We start from the raw sequence: 22,286 nt of genomic DNA on the forward strand, positions 1-22,286 counted from the left end.
GTATAAGGTGTGCCGAGCTGGCTCGGTGGGTGTATAAGGTGTGCCGAGCTGGCTCGGTGGGTGTATAAGGTGTGCCGAGCTGGCTCGGTGGGTGTATAAGGTGTGCCGAGCTGGCTCGGTGGGTGTATAAGGTGTGCCGAGCTGGCTCGGTGGGTGTATAAGGTGTGCCGAGCTGGCTCGGTGGGTCTATAAGGTGTGCCGAGCTGGCTCGGTGGGTGTATAAGGTGTGCCGAGCTGGCTCGGTGGGTGTATAAGGTGTGCCGAGCTGGCTCGGTGGGTGTATAAGGTGTGCCGAGCTGGGTCGGTGGGTGTATAAGGTGTGCCGAGCTGGCTCGGTGGGTGTTTAAGGTGTGCCGAGCTGGCTCGGTGGGTGTATAAGGTGTGCCGAGCTGGCTCGGTGGGTGTATAAGGTGTGCCGAGCTGGCTCGGTGGGTGTATAAGGTGTGCCGAGCTGGCTCGGTGGGTGTAAAAGGTGTGCCGAGCTGGCTCGGTGGGTGTAAAAGGTGTGCCGAGCTGGCTCGGTGGGTGTATAAGGTGTGCCGAGCTGGCTCGGTGGGTGTATAAGGTGTGCCGAGCTGGCTCGGTGGGTGTATACGGTGTGCCGAGCTGGCTCGGTGGGTGTATAAGGTGTGCCGAGCTGGCTCGGTGGGTATTATGAGGTGTGCTGAGCTGGCTCGGTGGGTGTATAAGGTGTGCTGAGCTGGCTCGGTGGGTGTATAAGGTGTGCTGAGCTAGCTCGGTGGGTGTATGAGGTGTGCTGAGCTGGCTCGGTGGGTATATAAGGTGTGATAGGCTGTCTGCACACATATCCCTTGCTGCTGTCATGGGTAAAAGGGGTGATTTATCGGAGTTGCAGGAAGGGATGATTATTGGCTTTCCGGCAGAGGGGGTCAGTATTTCTGAGGCTGCACAGTGGGAACTGTTCTGGTGAGTGGACAAATGGCGCCATTAATAATAAGCGACATGGAAACTGCAGAGAACCACGTGCTACTGATGTGAGAGGTGAATGTCAGCTATAAAGGTGCACAGGAGCAGAACGACACGCTACAGGGGAGCAGCTCACCCCCAAAATGAACCAGGGGGCACATGACATGCCTCTAACACAACAGATCACAGAACCCTACTGTGTATGGGGCTCCAGAGCAGACGGACGGTCACTGCACCTCTGGTAATGAATTTGCTTTGGCAGAAAAGGCTTCAATTTTCGTGGCAGTATCGGAATTGGCCGTCCGCTGATTGGCAAAGGGTTGTCAGGTTTTCTGCTTCATGGAACGGATGGACGTCGGGGTCAGGAAAGAAACATCAGAGAACAAACCTCCTGTCACAAATGCTGGAAGAACACAAGCTGGTGGGGGCAGAGTTATGGGCTGGGGAAGCTTTTCGTGGCATTCTCTGGTCCACCCATCGATGTGGAAGGCACTCTAACACGATTTGGGTCTGAATCCATCCTTGCAGATCACTTTCGCCCCTACATGCTGATTGTCTTCCGTGGGGAGGATAGGATCTTCCAGCAAGACAATGCGACATGTTACACGGCTAGAAATGTCCGACACTGGTTGGAAGAGCATAACCAGACTTCCAAGTACTAATTCCCCAGACTTGAACCCAACTGAGCATCTGTGGGACCACCTTGATAGTCATGGATTCCACCATGCCCCCTCCAGCAGCTGTGGGATGCCCTGCAGTCAGCATGGCTCCAGATACCTTTGCCAACCTACCTGGACCTTACTGAGTCTCTCCCAGCCCATCGCGCTGCACACGGCGGTTACTCTGGATATTAGCTGGTGGTCAGAATAATGGGACTCGACTGTGTATATCATGGGTTAACTGTACCGCGGTTGTCAGGGGGAGCTCGTTAGATGGCAAAGGCATCATGGTGGTCACCCCCGTTGGTTTTCGCCTTAGGAAAGCACATGACAACACCACGCCGTAAGCCCAGAACGCCAATGATCGTTCGCCTGCCCTAATCACAAAACAACTCCAGTAACGCCACAATTATAAGTAGATTTGATGAGAAGATTAATGAAGCGACACACTCACACTCTCCTGAGCAATCAGTGACACAGGCCCAGAGTAGCTTTAAAAAAAAAAAAAAAAAAGGATCAGTAAGGTTTTGGTTTTCGCACTTCCCCCAAGTCCAAAGACGCAGTAAACGAGGGATCTTAGCCGCCTCTCCTACGTGCGGTTTAAGGTTTGGAAAATCCTAGATATCTGTAACATTACGGGGCCGGTCTCTGGGTCGTTCATCCACTGCGTGCTGTTCAGCGGGTTTTCAAGCATATCTTCAAAAGCTGCAAAGTTAGAAAAAAACATCATTGAGTGGATACCATAGACTGTACCAACTGGGTGCCAATCTGCCTTATTCTCCTGGCCTGGCAGCAAGAACTCCATCCATATCAATAGAAGACAAATAATCCCATAATCTAACATGTCCAAGTCCAGACTATGCTGGATGCTCAGATATGTACATACATACAGTCTACAGGTGTGGTCTACGAAAAATATTTTGCAGTTTTCAAACCAGCACCCGGATCTGAATACTGTGCAATTGCACTTAATAAAACATTTTGTATAGCCACTTAGCTATTAGATAAAATGTATTTGTATAGCGCCACCTGCTGGTTGTCTTTTTTTTTCTTCATTTCTCTGTCCACCTGTGATAAGAAGGGAGCTGCAGCAGAAAGGACACAACCCCTCAGCTGCTAGCTTAATATAAATCTAGCAGGGCAATTGGAGCTATCAATGGGGAGATCTCTGGATCCATGTGAGGTACAGGGTCGGTTCATGATGATGTCTGATTTAAATTTTTTACAGGCCAGTGATTGGCTGCAGCGGTCACACGGGCAGATGGGACGTCATCATTGTGGCACATTACACCAGTACACTTCAGTGGCCCTAGCCCAGGCATGCTCAACCTGCGTCCCTCCAGCTGTTGCAAAACTACAACTCCCAGCATTCCCAGACAGCTATCAGCCTACAGGAGGGCATGGTGGGAGTTGTAGTTTTACAACAGCTGGAGGGCCGTAGGTTGAGCATCCCTGCCCTAGCCTATACTCCCCCTAGTGGTGGCTGTAGGTAAACAACTCCAGAAAAGGGAGGCAGCAGAATCCACTCAGGGCTGAGCCCTCTTTTAAAGGTCCACACATCCGTATTTCTGAGTCTGCAACTGTTCCGCAATTTGGCGGAACATGCGCGGACCCATTCATTTCAATAGGGCTGCAAAGCACACCGTGTGCTGTCCACATCCGTAGTTCCGTTCTGTGGCCCTGCAAAAAAGGTAGAGCGTGTCCTATTCTTGTCTGCAATCGCGGACAAGAATAGGCATTTCTATCATAGGATCGGACATATGCGGTCCGCAAAATACGGAATGCATGGGGCCGGTATCCGTGTTTTGCGGGTCACAAAACACTTACGGATGTCTGAACGGACCCTAACACGGGCACTAATGCAGTAGCGCAGCATGCCTCTAGGGTAGGTGTGCTACTGGATCCAGGCACCTGGATATAGATGAACCCGTTGTCCAGGAGTAGAAAGACATGGCTGCTTTCTTCCAAAAATACACCAAACCTGTCCATTGGTTAGGGTCTGGTATTGCAGTTGAACCCCATTGCAATAAATTAGGCTAAGCTGCAATTCCACACACAACCTGGGAACAGACGTGGCACCGTTTGTAGAAGAGGGCAGCCAAGTTTTCCTAATGTTGGAGAACCCCTTTAAATCCAAACTCCCCAGTGACCATAAGCTTGAGTTGCCTCTTCTATGTTGCTCAAAAAAAAAAAAAAAAAGTTATTTCTATCTATTTATGGGAAAGTTGGGTGACAGCCAACGTATCAGCCATTCACTGCAGAGAAGGCCGGGATGTGTAAAACCTGACCAGGCTGTGAAGTCAAAGAAGGGCAAAGTATTTCGAGCGCCGCTATTTCAGCTTTGGCACGGGACGGTGCTATATCAGTCAGCTGGTACAATATAGTTCCCGTGACATACCTCCTGTAACTGGACCTACACCGGGATTACCGACGACACTGGATACCTCAGCCTGATGGGGGCGACAGTACAGAGGCCATCAAAATCACCGATACCCATAATCATAAAGACGTGAATGGCAGACTATCGGACTGATATGACCTCGCATTTCGAGCCACCGGATATAGGGTCATTTCTTGTTACAGACTCCTGCAGGTCTACAGTGGAACAATGCTGTGGGCGATTTGTTTCCATTAGTTGTAACTGAGGAACTACTTACTTAATAATTCAACATGCCCTACCTAAATATGGGTAGGGCATGTTGAATTTCAATACCTGATCCTTTTCACTCACAGAGGAAACAAGAGGTCGCCAGAGGTATCTGCCAGTGTCTTACCCCCCTATTCCCAATGAGAATACATGCATGCTTATCCAAGCCAAGCATGCATGTGGGACTTGGGGAAAAATGTCTGCCGGCCAAATGAGCATTAGATCGTCAGGTTTAGACAGTCCTTGTTGGGCTGGGATCCCCTGGACCTCCCTTCTATTAGCTAGCACATATCCCCCTCTGAAAGACCCATCATGTCGGAGCATTACCTGAACACCCAGTTATTTTTAGAGGGGTTTTCTGAGACTTAACTGATGTCCTATACCCAGGACCTTGGCCGATCAGCTGATTGAGAAGGTCACGGCGCTCTAGTGAGCCCCACTGTTTCCTTGCAGCTATCCCTAGTCCAGTGACGTCACATTAGTGATCCCATGGCCTAGGCACCGCTCACCACCGGCTGAGCTGCGATACAAAGCATGGCCGCTATCCAATGGATGGCGCTGTGCTTGGTAAGCTGCAATAAGGCTGCATCGCTTACATGAGTACAGGTGCCTTCTCATACAGCTGATTGGCAGGGGTCCTAGGTGTCAGGCCCCCACCGATCAGATATTGATGACCTATCCAAAGGCTAGGTCATCAGTTAAATAGTCTCGGAAAAAAAACCTTTAACAGGCACAGTGTAATACCTCATTAATCCTGCGGGGGCGCTGCAGGAGTAAAAGAACAGTCACTGCTTTCCCCCAGGGATAATTATTGACCACAGGGGGACCTTGCAGTAAACCAGTACATGGTCTAATCATCTGAATCACTTACCAAGTAGAGTTTTAGGGTTGGTTAGGCCTAGCTGTACGACAGGGTTGTCGAGGATGGCTTGGAATAAAGGGCTAGAGGTGTCAATTCCTTTGTCCAAATCCTCGGGAGAAGGTTTCTTGTCTCCTAGCAGCCATTCGCACTGAAATAACAAGAGCCTGGGTGACCATCAGGTTCTGGATTATTACACATCCCATAAACATGCAGAGAAGCAGGCCATGCTCCAGCATATAAAGGGTTATGCCCTGTCCTCATACTGCGGTCATAAAACGCACAGGGACAGCCATGATCACAACCATGTACGTGATCTAATCCAGAGATCCTGATAATCTGGTGGATTAACAGGAAGTTACTGGAGACTTTGGAATAGATTAATGCTTTAATGCCACTTTTGTGGCGTTAAAAAGTTACAAATTATATAGTGCATGCCATAATTTGAGACTTTTTTTGAGATTCTTGCCCCTTTTTTAACATGCCGAGAGAGGGAAGAGCGTTTAGTGGAAGGGGCAGTGCCTCCACAAAGAGCTAGATTTACTATAACTTGCGCCAAAAACTGGTGTAAATTATAGTTCACGTCTAGGCCAGCCCCTAGCGGAAGTAGATTTGAGTATCTGGTGCCTCTCAGTCTGGTGAGTAAGGGATCCAGAATGGTGAATGGTAACGCTACTCTTGATAAACCTCTCCCTTTGTTTATTTGGGGTGGGGGCCACTGGTTGAGGGGGAAGGATTCTCTACAGTCATGCACAGACCAATCATAGGTATCCACCTTAGGGCTCATGCACACAAATGTATTTTGTTTCCGCGTTCGTTCCGTTCTGTTTTGTTTGCAGATAGGATGCAGACCCATTCATTTCAATGGTTCTGTAAAAAAAAAAAAAAAGCGGACAGCACATTGTGTGCCGTCTGCATCCGTTTGTCCGTTCCGTAGCCCTACAAAAAAGATAGAACACGTCCTATTCTTGTCAGTTTTGCGGACAAGGATAAGCATTGTTACAGCGTAGCCGGAAAAAAAAAACGTCATCCATATTTCTTTGCGGACCGCAAAATACATACGGTTGTGCGCATGAGCCCTTACTGCTAAGGGAAAAAGGTTGTCAGGGTTCATACTCACCGCTGCGTCCTGCTGATTGTTGTTCACCCGAAGGGCATCAATCACTTCCTTCTCGTCAAACCCCATTTCCATCAAAGCTATAACAGTCTAGAAAGCAAAACCAAGTTATACCGGATCGCAGCACCTTCACATAATAAGGGTAAAGCCATGTTCACATTGCAGATCTTCCGTGCGCATTTTGGCATGTTTTTCCCGCCAAAATCCATGCGGAATCGGCTCTCATTCCTTCTTCCAGTGAAAAAAAAAAAAAAAGGGAACAAGCTCAAACTTTTTAGCGCAGATTCCTATTCAATCAATGAGAGGCCTAAAAAACCCCCCATCAAAATCTGCACCAAACCAAAAAAATGTGCGGAAAACACACAGAATTTTTATGCATATTCCTCAACTATATTTTAAAAGCGTTTTCCGACTGTTTCATACTCAGCTGTTTGAGTAAGCCGTAGCTTTCCGGTGAGTACCGCGGCCTTCTCACAGCGTTCACATCCACTGGTCACGTGGCCTAGGCCCAGCTTAGTCCCATTCAAGTGAATGGGGCTGAGCTGCAATACCAAGCACAGCCACTATACAATGGACGGCGCTGTGCTTGGTAACCGGTGAGGAGGCCACGGCGCTCGCCAGAGGTCTCTTCAAGCAGCCGAATTCAATCGCGGGGAAGAAATATCCACAATCACATCCTTGCGTTGGGGATTTCTGCGGCTGCATTCCCACTTACCCGGGGGTCAGGACGAAATTCTCTTTTCCGCCGTATCTTCTTGAAGATTTCTGTGAGTTCATCTTTAGGGTCCTCTGCGGCAGCTCCCTGCCTTGATCTGGAGTCCTCGGATGCTGAAGCCCCGGCCACGTCTGACGCGTTCTCACTTGGGAGAGGTGTATCTGCTGTTGGATCATCGGCGTGTTCGATCAACCACTCCATGGCCTGCGTCACCGACATGCTGCAAAACGAAAGTCAGATCAGGTGAAAAAAAACGATGAGGATGCATCCACCAAAGTACAAAATGCTAAACTTCCCCAAGAACTAATGGAGAAGTAGTAACAGCCATATTAGTTGTCACCCAGCTCTATTTGTACACGCTGTAAAAGTGCAGCGCGCGGCGTCTGCAATGTCCAGTTGGTGTATGCACCATGAAACCTCTCGATTAGTGGTGTGCCAATCAAATCTGTCTCCTTGAGCCGCAAGGGTTGACAGGATCAGCCACCCTGCCCGGTCCTGTCAATCTTGCATGCGCTGTAGCTTTGAGCAGTGGAACAAGCCCAGAGGAACTGCTGCTTTTATCTGGGCAGCGCTGATGCCAACTGCGCAGGCGCCACTACACTTCCAGATGTACCCAGACGTCACCGGTGCATGCACGGTCGGCATCTGCTCTGCCGAGGTAGCAGCAGCAGATCCTCTGCGCTTGTGCCACTACTCAGATGGATTGCGCAGGGAAGACTGACAGGACCAGGCGAAATTTCTGATCCTGTCAATCGAGGGGGGGGTCTCTTGAGGAGCAGGGCTCAAGGAGCCTGATATTTAACAAATTCGATTTGCTCAACACCACTCCCGATGTATATGTCAACTATACCCATAGCCTCCCATTCACCTAAAAGGGGTTCTGCAGTTTTTTTAAACTCTGGATAGATCATCAGCATCTGATCGGCTGTTTGAGAAGGAAGCAGTGCTGGCAGTGGCGCCGCTGCCTTCTCGCGGTTTACCGTAGGCCCAGTGACATCACGACTAGTATCACTGGCCTGGGCGGGGCTAAGCTCTGTTCACTTGAATGGAGCTTAGCCGCGCCCAGGCCAGTTGATACAAGTCGTGACATCACTGGGCCTGCGGTAAACAGCAAGAAGGCCGCAGCACTACTGCCAGCGCCGCTGCCTTCTCAAACAGATGATCGTCAGGGGTCCCGGGTGTCAGCCCCCCACCGATCAGATGCTGATGATCTATCTAGAGGATAGATCATCAGTTTAAAAAAAACTGCCGAACCCCTTGAAGTAGACCATAAGAGTGTCGGAATACCATTTTTCTTTGCCGCCATCTTGGTTATCACCCAGCTTTTCCAGGAAAGGATAACATATTGACTTTGAAAAATGCCCTTCTGATTAGATCCACCAGAAGCCGCTTCTACCCTCGGCACTTCTTCTAGTCCTAGTACCAGCCACCAGATAGACTGAAGTACCTACTGATTTAACCGCAGGGCCTTCACTGCTCGGCTCTCAGGGAATCCCATCTCCGTGAGGTGCCGTAACGCTACTTCATCCACTCGATCCTCCTCATCTTCGTCCAACATGGCTGAAATTATGGAAAAGCAGGAGGCGAGTCATCCAGGATGTGGAGTAGGCAAGCTGCACAATTCAGCCGCCATACCCCAGGAGGATGCACCCTGTTAACCCATACTTGCCATTTGCCTTTTTAAAGAGCTCGACGGCATCAGGGTTCAGCGCTAGCAACTTCTGGGCCACCTCGATAAGAGACACCAAAATCTTCCGAAGCTCCGTCTGAAACTGCAAGAAAATGACAAAGTTTAATCCTGAGATGGAAAACCTGCAAGGAGATGAGGAGTAGGGGGTCAGGCTACATGCACACAACCATTTGTACTCTGTGGTCCGCAAACAGCAGATCCGTAAAATACAAATGTGGTCCATGTGCATCCCACACGTTCCTCGGTCCCCATTATAGAAATGGCGGACAAGAATAGGACGTATTGTACAATTTGCGGAATGGCCGCACGGATGACATCCCTGTGCTGTCCAGTTTTTGCAGCCCCATAGAAATGAATGGGTCCACGAGCAAACGGCAAAAAATGTGTATCGGATGGCGGACCAAAAATATGGTCATGTGCATGAGCCCTTAAATGGATGAAGATAAATGTCCGATAGGTGGTCCCATCTCTGGGACCTCCACCTACAGGGAGAAAGGGGGTCTCATGACCCCTGTTCTGCCAGGCAAGGCCAATGATAGATGAGAGATATATTATTATTATTATTATTATTATTTATTTTAAAGTGCCATTAATTCCATGGCGCTGTACATCCAGCTGGGGTTACACAAAAAAAAAAAAACTGTAAACAAGAAACTATTAACAGACTGGTATAGAGGGGTAGAGGACCCTGCCCGCAAGAGCTTACAATCTATAAGGGAAGGGGAGAACACAGTAGGTGAGGGTATAGGCTGCTCTTGTGGCTGTGCGGTGGCAGCATGCTCATTGCCGATGGTAGGCTTTCCAGGTTACTCTTGAAGCTTTGGATGTTGGGGGGGGGGGCGGGGGTCTGATGTGTTGGGGTAGTGAGTTCCAGAGTAGGGGGGAGAAGCATGTGAGACATCTTGTAGTCAATAGTGTCAGGAACAGATGAGAGGAGAAGATAGGAGGAGGTCCTGTGAGGATCTGAGAATACTTGTAAGGATGTATCGGGAAAGCAGGTCAGAGATGTAAGGAAAGGGCAGGTTGTGGACGGCCTTATATGTAGTGGTTAGTATTCTAAACTGAATTCGCTAGAATTAGAGAGATAGATATGAGACAGATAGATGATAGATAGATAGATAGATAGATAGATAGATAGATAGATAGATAGATAGATAGATGTGAGATGAGACTTTGGAGAACTCTTTAGTCGTTCTATCACAGGTAAGTACTCACATCTCTCATGTTGTGGTGAGCGATGGTCCTGTCTGTGGTACGAGCCTGCAGACCAGCCGTAGCCTTCAGTATGGCGTCCTTGTCCGGAGCCTTCTGATCCTGCTTACGCTGTAAAGTATAAGACAGTCGGCGTCAGTTTTCTTCTTTCCTTAAAGTGTAACTCCGACTATCACCATCCTATGGCTTTTAGCTCCAGCGCTCTGTAATGACTAAGGTCAGAGCTCTGCTCTTCTGATCCTGTGCACACTTCAAACACCCTTAGGCCTCCTGCACACGACCGTATGGTTTTGCGGTCCGTTTTAAATGGATCAGTTTTTTCCGTTTTTTTTTTTTTGTTTGTTTGTTTGTTTCAGTAGTGCTTCCGTTTCCATTCCATTTTGCCGTTCCGTTTGTGATCCGTTTTTTTGCAGGTCGCAAATGGAAACGGAAGCATACAATAATGTTTAAACAGTAAGTACATAAAAAAATTGGTCTGGGCATAAGATTTTCAATAGATGGTTCCGCAAAAACGGAACAGATACAGAAGACATACGGATGCATTCCGTATGTGTTCCGTTTTTTTTGCGGATCCATTGACTTGAATGGAGCCACGGAACGTGATTTTCGGGCAATAATAGGACAAGTTCTACGTTAGAACGGAATGGAAATACGGAAACAGAAGGCGTAAGGCATACGGAGGACCTTCAGTTTTTTTTGCGGATCCATTGAAATCAATGGTTCCGTATACGGAATGCAAAAAACGGAACGTAAACGGGAAAAAAACCACACATTTGTGTGCAGGAGGCCTTAGGCCTCCGTGCCGCTAGTGTGAAAGTAGCCTAAGGCCTCCTGCACACAAATGTTTATTTATTTATTTTCCCCGTTTTTTGCATTCCGTATACGGAACCATTAATTTCAATGGATCCGCAAAAAAAACGGAAGGTCCTCCTTATGCCTTATGTTTCCGTATTTCCATTCCGTTCAAACGTAGAACATGTCCTATAATTGCCCGAAAATCACGTTCCGTGGCTCCATTCAAGTCAATGGATCCGCAAAAAAAAACGGAATGCATCCGTATGTCTTCTGTATCCGTTCCGTTTTTGCGGAACCATCTATTGAAAATCTTATGCCCAGCCCAATTTTTTAATGTACTTACTGTTTAAACATTCTTCTATGCTTCCGTTTCCATTTGCGACCTGCAAAAAACGGATCACAAACGGAACGGCAAAATGGAATGGAAACGGAAGCACTACTGAAACAAACAAAAAACTGAAAAAACTGATCCATTTAAAACGGACCTCAAACCATACGGTCGTGTGCAGGAGGCCTAAGGGTGTGTTAAGGCTGCACAGGATCAGAAGGCATTTTCTATTAAGTGCCGGCGATGTGTGGTCCGCAAAATTACTGGTGTCCGTGTTTTGCGTTTCTGCGGATCCGCAAAACACTTACGGACGTGTGAATGGACCCTTAGGATACATGCACATGACCATATGTGTTTTGCTGTCCGCAAATTGCGGATCCGCAAAAAAAAAAAACACGGATGACGTCCATATGTCATCCGTTTTTTCTGCGGATCCATTGTAACAATGCCTATCCTTGTCCGCAAAACGGACAAGAATAGGACATGTCCTATTTTTTTTGCGGGGCTACGGAACGGACATACTGATGTGGACAGCCCACGGTGTGTTGTCCGCATTTTTTGCGGACCTATTGAAATGAATGGGTCCGCATTCTATCCGCAAAAAAATTGGAACGGACATGGAAACAAAATGCGTTCGTGTGCATGTAGCCTTAGAGTAGGAGGTGCCGTCCCAAGATACAACTCTATCCCCTATACACTGCACGGCAGAGAAGTGGGGGTCCCAAGCAGTGATGGCCAGTTCGCATTGTTCGCCCGCCAACATATGAGGGCTGCCATCTTTTTTCCCCCAAGTCCGGCGAGGCACAGATAAGCCCTTACCTGTGCCGCGAGCCGGTCTGAAAACAAATGCGGTCACCGGGAGCAGGCAGTTCCGAGAACAGCCCGATGAAGGCCCCCAGTGGCTGTTCTGCCTGCTCCCGCTGACCGCACTTGTTTTCAGACCGGCTCGCGCACAGGCACAGGTAAAGGCTTACCTGTGTCTCGCCGGACTTGTAAAAAAAGATGGCAGCCCGCATATGTTCGCGGGCGAACAATGCAAACTGGCCATCACTGGTCCCAAGTTCCCTGAACGAATAAAGTGAGTGTCATGCATGTGTGGTCTCGCTCCATTCATTTTCTATGGGACTGCCCGAGATAATCAAGTGCTCACGCTCCTCTCTGGCAGTCCCACAGACTAGAGAATGAGCGGACATGCTCGACAGTGTATGCTCCATTCATTCAGGGAACTTGGGATCAGTGGTGGGACCCCCACCGATCAAATACTTATCCTCTATCCTGTAGATAAGGGATCATTTATATCCTGGGACAACCCCTATAAATGATCACGTTCAGACTGTCTCCAGCCACCACTAGGGGGAGCTCACTACATTCACCTTTATGGAATTGGAGACTGTATAAATCCATTTGCAGGGCGCTCCCCCTAGTGGTGGCTAGAATTATATCATGCAACTAAGACAGCAGAGGAACTGGTGCTTTGTAACAGGAAAACGATGCTCTGACCGATATACAGGTAAACATTACATTATGTCCGCCATTTCCACTCACCTTCTCCTCTGCAGATACATCGGTCATCTTTGGTGGTGGTGGAGGGGCCCTCTTTTTGATTAACAACAAGACATCTGGGGGGGAAGAGGGCAGAGGAGTGAGTACACTACTGACCACGACCATAGCACTGTACAGCCCACCATGGCCCCCATCCCCCAAGCCCTGAGACACATGACCCCCTCCCCCAAGCCCTGAGACACCTCTGTCCTGGATATTCTCTTCCGCCACCGTCTTGGTATCAGACAGGACCCTCTCGGTGGAGGCGTGGACCAGCTTGTGATGAGTGAGACTCTTGGGGTCTTCCAGGCTGCCATGGGCACACTGTCGGCACAAAGAAGTGATACCAACTGTTAGCAACAGCATCGATACCAAACGTAGTTCTTGGTTCTAATTCCTTAAAGGGGTTGTCCAGGACTTTATTATTGGCGGCCTATCCTCAGGCTAGGCCATTAATATCTGATTGGTGGGTGTCCGACTACTGTCACCCCTGCAGATCAGCTGTTCTGTAGTATCTCCAGCGACGAAATTGAAAGTGAACAGTAACCAGCTCCGTCTACTACACGATTGATGAAGCAGTGCGATTCCTGCTCTGGAGTTACTGCAGAACAGCTCATAAGGGGGGTGCAGGGCATCAGACCCCCGCCAATCTGATATTGATTGCCTACCCTGAGGATAGAATTCTATAATATGACAAATATATAGTGCTGGACCCACCTCTGGGACTCGCTCCTATCTCCAGAACACCCCCCCCCCCTCCGAAGTGAACGGAGAGCAGCCGCGCATGCACAGCCAACCTCCATTCACTGCTGTGGGAGTTCTGAAAACAGAGCGCCAGCTCGGCTATTTCTGGCAGTCCTATCATGGTGAATGGAGAGGGGGTCGTCCACTCTCCACTCCAAAATAGCCGCGCGCTTTCACTTAACTATTTAAAGAAGCACTCCCACAAATTTTTTTATCCTCTGACCTGATAGAAAAGTGCATCATGTAATCTATAAGGTAATCTTCTTACCAGTGACTGTATTTGTGAGGTATAACCTTCCTTCTGATCCTGAGCTGTGTCATGTGACCAACACTCACAGGACAGGAAGTCAGTAACTTCTCTCAGAATGTCACATGACACAGCTGAGGATCAGAAGGGAGGTTATAACTCACAAATACAGTCACTACAGATCAGGGTGGATAAAAATCAATGATTTTTTTTTTTTAAAAAAAATAAAAAAAATCTGATTTTTTTTATTTAAATCAGATTATTTATTTTTTTATCAGATTTTATTTATATAAAATGCTTTTTGAGGAAAATATATTACCATCCAAAGGTTATTCCATCATGAAATAAAGATTCGTTTTTTAATTATGTAGAATAAGGCTGTACGTGGACTCCCATATTGTGGAATGGATTAGGCAGTGGCTGAGGGACAGACAACAGAGGGTTGTAGTCAATGGAGTATATTCAGACCATGGTCTTGTTACCAGTGGGGTACCTCAGGGATCTGTTCTGGGACCCCTATTGTTTAATATATATTGCAGAAGGCCTCGATGGTAAGATGTGTCTTTTTTCTGATGACTTAAAGATTTGTAACAGGGTTGATGTTCCTGGAGGGATTCACCAAATAGAAAAGGATTTAGGAAAACTAGAGGAATGGTCAAAAATCTGGCAACTAAAATTTAATGTTGATAATTGCAAGATAATACACCTGGGGCGTAAAAACCCAAGAGCAGAATATACAATCAGTGATACAGTCCTGACCTCAGTATCTGAGGAAAGGGATTTAGGGGTCATTATTTCAGAAGACTTAGAGGTAGGCAGACAATGTCATAGAGCAGCAGGAGATGCTAGCAGAATGCTGGGGTGTATAGGGAGAGGCATTACCAGTAGACAGAGGGAGGCGCTCATGCCGCTCTACAGAACACTAGTGAGACCTCATCTGGAGTATTGTGCTCAGTACTGGAGACCATATCTCCAGATGGACATCGATACTTTGGAGAGAGTTCAGAGAAGAGCTACTAAACTGGTACATGGATTGCAGGATAAAACTTACCAGGAAAGATTAAAGGACCTTAATATGTATAGCTTGGAAGAAAGACGAGACAGAGGGGATATGATAGAAACTGCTAAATACATAAAGGGAATCAACAAGGTAAAAGAGGAGAGAATATTTAAAAGAAGAAAAACTGCTACAAGAGGACATAGTTTTAAATTAGAGGGGCAAAGGTTTAAAAGTAATATCAGGAAGTATTACTTTACTGAGAGAGTAGTGGATGCATGGAATAGCCTTCCTGCAGAAGTGGTAGCTGCAAATACAGTGAAGGGGTTTAAGCATGCATGGGATAGGCATAAGGCTATCCTTCATATAAGATAGGGCCGGGGGCTATCCATAGTATTCAGTATATTGGGCAGACTAGATGGGCCAAATGGTTATTATCTGCCGACACATTCTATGTTTCTATATGTGTAATTTTTTTGGTAAATAAATTCCATTAATCCATTCACAATGTCCGGCTCTTCCAGAGGTTTTTGTAAGATTATTGGGCAGTTTCTCTGCCTACAAGATATTATCACAGATGCTTGGTTTACTTTTGACTCAGCAGAGATCACATGCCTCTTCTTCACAGCAAAAATGTTATAACATGAACAGAGTTGAGAAAAAGACCTTAATCCTAACTTCTACAAACCTATGAATGCAGAATCAACCTAATCAAACTAATATGAAAAGTTGTTTAAATCTTCATCTACTTGCATATTATAAGTTATACCAGCAAGAATTAGTCTTTATGTAGAAAACTATGATTTAAATCAAGCCTTACTGACTAGTGATTTAAATCAAATCCACCCTGCTACAGATTCTGATCTGTTAGAAAGATGCATGATGTAATCTGTAGTGACGGTATTTGTGAGTTATAACCTCCCTTCTGATCCTCAGCTGTGTCATGTGACATTCTGAGAGAAGTAACCGACTTCCTGTCCTGTAAGTGTTGGTCACATGACACAGCTCAGGATCTGAAGGGGGGTTATAACTCACAAATACCGTCAACTACAGATTACATCATGCATCTTTCTAACAGATCAGAGAGTAAAAGTTTTTGTGGGAGTGCTTCTTTAAGGGCTTATGCACGCAAACGTTGTTTGGGTCCGCATCCGAGCCACATTTTTTGCGGCTCGGTTGCGGACCCATTCACTTCAATGGTGCCACAAAAGATGCGAAAAGCACTGCGTCCGTTCCTCCATTTCGTGGCCCCGTCAAAAAAACAAAAAAAAAACATGTTCTATTCTTATCCGTTTTGCGGACAAGAATAGGCATTTCTATTATGGTTGGGCTGTTCCGTTCTGCAAATTGCAGAACCCGAACGGGCGGCAATTTGCGGACTGCAAAACACGGCACGGTCGTGTGCATGAGCCCTAAAGCAGTGAATGGAGAGGAAGGTGCACATGCGTGGTGACTTCGGGGGGTAGTAGGGGCTCATTCTGGAGATACAACAGGGTCCCAAAGATGAGACCCACACCTTTCTGACATTTGTAGCATATCCTAGCGATAAGCCATAATAGTTAAGATGGGAAAAAACTGAGTGGGCTTCACTTATCAACCCTGTCGAGCAGTAAGACTGGCTGTTGCCCATAGCATCCAATCAGGGCTCAGCTTTCATCTCTCCACATCAGTTTAAGAAATAAAAGCTGAGCTCTGATTGGTTGCTATGGGCAACAGAGACAGGCTGGCAGGTTTGAGGCCTACTATTTATTCCAAAATAAAAAAAACGCCCCAAATAAGGCACTTAACATGAAAAACCTCAGGTTTACCAGGGCAGGACCTCTCTGGCACAGTCCATTTTCCTCCTCTAATCCCTGTCAGGCTTTATACAGTGCAGCAGCATTCTCTGCTCCTCAGATAACTCCTACTGGTGCCAAGCATGATGTCAGCGCCAAGTGCTGCCCCGGCAGTGCTGTCCTCAGAGCCCACAACTCCCATCGTTGTCACATTCCTCAAGAGGAGAGTTACTAAACCCGGTCCACTTTAACACAGGCCACATGGTGGGACCCGCGCCAGCGGCCACGTCCTTACTAAGGTGCCACGGCTGCGGCCATGGGCAGTCTCGCCCGCTGGTTTGTGTTCCTTAGGGCACCTAAGTCTCCCCCTTAATGGGATTTTCTGCTTTGTTTGTGTGTTTTTTAATTTTTAAATAAAGTTTGCTCATTGTAGAGTGAAAGATCTGCTTGCTGTCAGTGAATGGAAAAATCTATCATTTAAAAAATAAAATAAATGAATTATATATATATATATATATATATATATATATATATCCATCCTGACCATGCCCTAATCACTCAGCTTCAAAGGTGGTTAGAAGAGAGGCCACAAACTGTTTCCATTCACTGACAGCAAGTACAGACAGTAAGAAATGAAAAGGGGAAAAATGTATCAATGAAAGTATGACAAATATTGTGACTTTTTGCCATTTTAGCCTGCTCTCATTATATAATTATTGCAAGCGGGGCTTAATAGAGGGGCGTGGCCTCCGCAGTCCGACGGATTTACTATCATTTATGGCAGAAAGCGGTGTAAATTATAGCTCAAACTATACCTCAGGTTTGATTTTTCCGCTGCACGGAGGATGCACCAAATTTCTTAAGAGGCCTCTCAATAAATAAATTTGGCACATCGCACATTGTTTTTTTTTTTTTTATAAGCACAGGCGCATAAAAAAGCCCCCCCCCCCCCCAACAATATTAGTAAAATGCATAACTTTTCATTATATGCCATCACGTATGATTAATGAGGATCCGATTGCTGTGACCCCCACCGATTCTGACCTGTCCGCTAACAGCATGACCCATTCACAACATGGGTGTGCCCCTTTAAGTGATAATACAGTAAGAGGCATGAGGCAATGCACTGTGTAACCAGAGGAGAGGGGATCGATAGCCGGGCGTCCTCGGCTCTATAAATAAGAGGGGTTATAATTAGCAGCAGAGGCAAACTGCATCCCCGGGATCGTCATGAAACAGCACAAGCGCTGGAAAGGGTTAATTATATAGTTCTGGACTGGTCAGTCAACGACTTCATTTAACAGGAAAAACTTCACACAGGCATCAATAACATGTGTCATGGATCTCTTAAAGGGCGCCCGTCAGTAGGAAATAAACCAGGCGTACTGTCTGGTAGGGCGGATCCTGCTGATTAAAACGATACCTCTCTTGTGAAAATCGGTTGCAGCGTTCCCGAGAAAGAAATACTTTTATTCGTCCTGCAAACAGAGGCTTCAGTGCATGAGGGGTGTGGCCAGCACTGAGCTAGACCACGCCCCTCAGCCCCCCATACAGCTAGACCACGCCCCTCAGTGCAGTGAAGCGCTCACTTACATAAATCATAAAAATCTGTTTTTGCTCAGGAACGCCACAACTGATTTTCACAAGATGGGTCTCATTTTACTCAGCAGGCTCAACCCTACCAGGTAGTGTGTCTAGTTTGACACGGTTGAGTTTGCTGACAGGTGCCCTTTAAATACAGAGTCATTAAAGGGCTATATATTACAGAATTAAAGCGGTGCTCCCCCCTTCAACATATGATCCTCTATCTGGAAGAGACGCCGCTTGTCTCCGTCATATTAAAAAGGACATACATCTCTGATCAATAGGACCCTGAAAATAGGGGGCGGCACATATTGACCCTGCCGGTGTCACGGGGTAAGTAATGGAAGACCCCACCCCCATAGGGGCCCTTGAAAATGATAGGATCTGCCCCAAGCTGCTCCTTACACATGTATCTGGTCCGTGGTTAATGTTTCACATACATATTTCATGCGTGTAGTAACCCAACCCCCCACACAGTTAGTGGGGAGATTTAAATGTCTCTCCTGTTGCCCACAGCGACCAGATTATCAGCCTTTACCCTTATAAGGCAGGGGACAAAATGCAAGCAGCCACCTGATTGGTTACCAGAAAGTATTATAAATGTCCCTGGAGAAATGGGCCCTCACAGCTTCCGTAGTAATGAGAATGGCATCCAGACCCCCAGAAAATGAGTGCTGCCCCCTCCTCTATATGACAGCCCCCCATACAGTGTACAGATGACGGGTGCTGCCCCCTCCTCTATATGACAGCCCCCCCCATACAGTGTACAGATGACGGGTGCTGCCCCCTCCTCTATATGACAGCCCCCCATACAGTGTACAGATGACGGGTGCTGCCCCCTCCTCTATATGACAGCCCCCCATACAGTGTACAGATGACGGGTGCTGCCCCCTCCTCTATATGACAGCCCCCCATACAGTGTACAGATGACGGGTGCTGCCCCCTCCTCTATATGACAGCCCCCCATACAGTGTACAGATGACGGGTGCTGCCCCCTCCTCTATATGACAGCCCCCCATACAGTGTACAGATGACGGGTGCTGCCCCCTCCTCTATATGACAGCCCCCCATACAGTGTACAGATGACGGGTGCTGCCCCCCCCCCCTCTATATGACAGCCCCCCCCATACAGTGTACAGATGACGGGTGCTGCCCCCCCCCCCCCCCCTCTATATGACAGCCCCCCATACAGTGTACAGATGTCGGGTGCTGCCCCCTCCTCTATATGACAGCCCCCCATACAGTGTACAGATGACGGGTGCTGCCCCCTCCTCTATATGACAGCCCCCCATACAGTGTACAGATGACGGGTGCTGCCCCCTCCTCTATATGACAGCCCCCCATACAGTGTACAGATGACGGGTGCTGCCCCCCCCCCTCTATATGACAGCCCCCCCCATACAGTGTACAGATGACGGGTGCTGCCCCCCCCCCTCTATATGACAGCCCCCCCCATACAGTGTACAGATGACGGTGCTGCCCCCTCCTCTATATGACAGCCCCCCATACAGTGTACAGATGACGGGTGCTGCCCCCTCCTCTATATGACAGCCCCCCATACAGTGTACAGATGACGGGTGCTGCCCCCTCCTCTATATGACAGCCCCCCCCATACAGTGTACAGATGACGGGTGCTGCCCCCTCCTCTATATGACAGCCCCCCCCATACAGTGTACAGATGACGGGTGCTGCCCCCTCCTCTATATGACAGCCCCCCCCATACAGTGTACAGATGACGGGTGCTGCCCCCTCCTCTATATGACAGCCCCCCATACAGTGTACAGATGACGGGTGCTGCCCCCTCCTCTATATGACAGCCCCCCATACAGTGTACAGATGACGGGCGCTGCCCCCTCCTCTATATGACAGCCCCCCATACAGTGTACAGATGACGGGTGCTGCCCCCTCCTCTATATGACAGCCCCCCATACAGTGTACAGATGACGGGTGCTGCCCCCTCCTCTATATGACAGCCCCCCCCCATACAGTGTACAGATGACGGGTGCTGCCCCCTCCTCTATATGACAGCCCCCCATACAGTGTACAGATGACGGGTGCTGCCCCCTCCTCTATATGACAGCCCCCCCCATATAGTGTACAGATGACGGGTGCTGCCCCCTCCTCTATATGACAGCCCCCCATACAGTGTACAGATGACGGGTGCTGCCCCCTCCTCTATATGACAGCCCCCCATACAGTGTACAGATGACGGGTGCTGCCCCCTCCTCTATATGACAGCCCCCCATACAGTGTACAGATGACGGGTGCTGCCCCCCCCCCCTCTATATGACAGCCCCCCCCATACAGTGTACAGATGACGGGTGCTGCCCCCTCCTCTATATGACAGCCCCCCATACAGTGTACAGATGACGGGTGCTGCCCCCTCCTCTATATGACAGCCCCCCCCCCATACAGTGTACAGATGACGGGTGCTGCCCCCTCCTCTATATGACAGCCCCCCCCATACAGTGTACAGATGACGGGTGCTGCCCCCTCCTCTATATGACAGCCCCCCCCATACAGTGTACAGATGACGGGTGCTGCCCCCTCCTCTATATGACAGCCCCCCCCATACAGTGTACAGATGACGGGTGCTGCCCCCTCCTCTATATGACAGCCCCCCATACAGTGTACAGATGACGGGTGCTGCCCCCTCCTCTATATGACAGCCCCCCATACAGTGTACAGATGACGGGTGCTGCCCCCTCCTCTATATGACAGCCCCCCATACAGTGTACAGATGACGGGTGCTGCCCCCTCCTCTATATGACAGCCCCCCATACAGTGTACAGATGACGGGTGCTGCCCCCTCCTCTATATGACAGCCCCCCATACAGTGTACAGATGACGGGTGCTGCCCCCCCCCTCTATATGACAGCCCCCCCCATACAGTGTACAGATGACGGGTGCTGCCCCCTCCTCTATATGACAGCCCCCCATACAGTGTACAGATGACGGGTGCTGCCCCCTCCTCTATATGACAGCCCCCCATACAGTGTACAGATGACGGGCGCTGCCCCCTCCTCTATATGACAGCCCCCCATACAGTGTACAGATGACGGGTGCTGCCCCCTCCTCTATATGACAGCCCCCCATACAGTGTACAGATGACGGGTGCTGCCCCCTCCTCTATATGACAGCCCCCCCCATACAGTGTACAGATGACGGGTGCTGCCCCCTCCTCTATATGACAGCCCCCCATACAGTGTACAGATGACGGGTGCTGCCCCCTCCAGCCTCTTACATGTTTCAGACACCTCTCCTTCAGCCTCTCCAGTGTCATGTCCTCCGTCACCTCCTCCAGCCACTCGGCGCCCTCCATGGTGCAGACATGGAGCCTGAGCACCCGGCCCGCGAAGATCTTCTCCTCCTGTACGAACATGGAGCATCCCCCCCAAGCAGCGGCCCAAGGACAGGCAGGAAGACGAGCCCGCAGCCCCGAAACCGGATCCCACTCACCACTAACCGGAAAACCTCCCGGGGCATGATGGGACTTGTAGTTTCTGAAGCGCATTGCACATACAACAGTCACCAGCAGGGGGAGCCCGAGCAGCATGAGTATTGGGCACCGTGTAGCCTAGAACTTGAGAGGAATGGAAATGTTGACTAGCGCCACCTGCTGTCACTAAAATAGATCACACTGTACCTGTCAATTCTTGGCGGATAGCTAAGGGCATAGGTGTAGGGAGGGACGCAGAGGTGACAGTCACACCTGAGCCCTGGTGCCTTTGAGGTCCTGAAAATTTGTGCACATCGTTAATAAATTTAGCAGTAACGCTGCCCAGGATATAGATTTTGGGAGAGATGTCGCTAGGCAATGTTTTTCCATCATTTATATAAATCCGTAAGGCCTTTCTTAAACTTTGGCGTGGCCGTTCAAGTGGCCGGTTCATTTCCACTTGGTTTTTTTTTTCAGCACATGTCATTCCTTGGCATTTTCTGATGGACCCACAACCTTCTGTATTGAAGTCAAAGACTTTGACCACTGAGCCACAGAGCTCAGTGCTAATAAATGGTGGATTTTCTCTGGCTAAAAACCTCAGCAGTAATTATGTATTCAGATGTACCATGTACTGGAATCCACAGGTATATCTCTATATACACCAGAATATTATATGGGGGTCTTTCTTTCTATATATACCAGGACATTTTTTTATTTTTTTTGGGCAATTGCAAAAAAATTTTAATGGCACAAAATAAATGACAATAATCAAAAAAAACTGTCCACTGTAGGAGAAAATACCAGCCCGTAAAAAAGACATACCGGCTATATGGGTGGAGTACCAGCCAGGTGGCAACCCTAATTACATAGTATGGGTGGTATGTAATACTACACTTCCCCTGTAGTGGCCACTGCAGAATATATTGCCAGTCTCAGCTCTTGCTGGCGATCACAGCTGATCGCTAGGTGATTCAGATGCCAGACCTGCTTAATTTTAATCATGATG

At 48.4% G+C, this 22,286-nt stretch overlaps 1 protein-coding gene across 1 annotated transcript; it reads right to left on the reverse strand.

Annotated features, from left to right (window-relative positions):
* Window positions 1-2,016: 2,016 nt before the first annotated feature.
* UBAC1 (UBA domain containing 1) lies at window positions 2,017-21,306 on the reverse strand. The gene is made up of 10 exons (XM_040405047.1): window positions 21,083-21,306; window positions 12,695-12,815; window positions 12,495-12,568; window positions 9,830-9,937; window positions 8,594-8,696; window positions 8,376-8,484; window positions 6,925-7,144; window positions 6,213-6,299; window positions 5,105-5,243; window positions 2,017-2,291 (listed from the first exon to the last, which is right to left on the reverse strand). Exons 1-10 carry the CDS (start codon window positions 21,218-21,220, stop codon window positions 2,176-2,178), a joined length of 1,215 nt encoding a protein of 404 aa, XP_040260981.1. The 5' UTR covers window positions 21,221-21,306; the 3' UTR covers window positions 2,017-2,175.
* Window positions 21,307-22,286: the final 980 nt, after the last annotated feature.

Source organism: Bufo bufo, chromosome 8, assembly GCF_905171765.1.
Source record: "Bufo bufo chromosome 8, aBufBuf1.1, whole genome shotgun sequence".
NCBI classification, from domain to species: domain Eukaryota; kingdom Metazoa; phylum Chordata; class Amphibia; order Anura; family Bufonidae; genus Bufo; species Bufo bufo.

Excerpts from the sequence above, each read along its gene's own strand:
- UBAC1 (XM_040405047.1), bottom strand. The coding sequence starts at position 21,220 with ATGTTCGTACAGGAGGAGAAGATCTTCGCGGGCCGGGTGCTCAGGCTC. Across the intron at positions 7,145-8,375 it reads AAGGCCCTGCGGTTAAATCA|CATGTCGGTGACGCAGGCCA; the intron begins GTAGGTACTTCA and ends TTCGTTTTGCAG. Across the intron at positions 5,244-6,212 it reads ACAATCAGCAGGACGCAGCG|TGCGAATGGCTGCTAGGAGA; the intron begins GTGAGTATGAAC and ends TTGTTATTTCAG.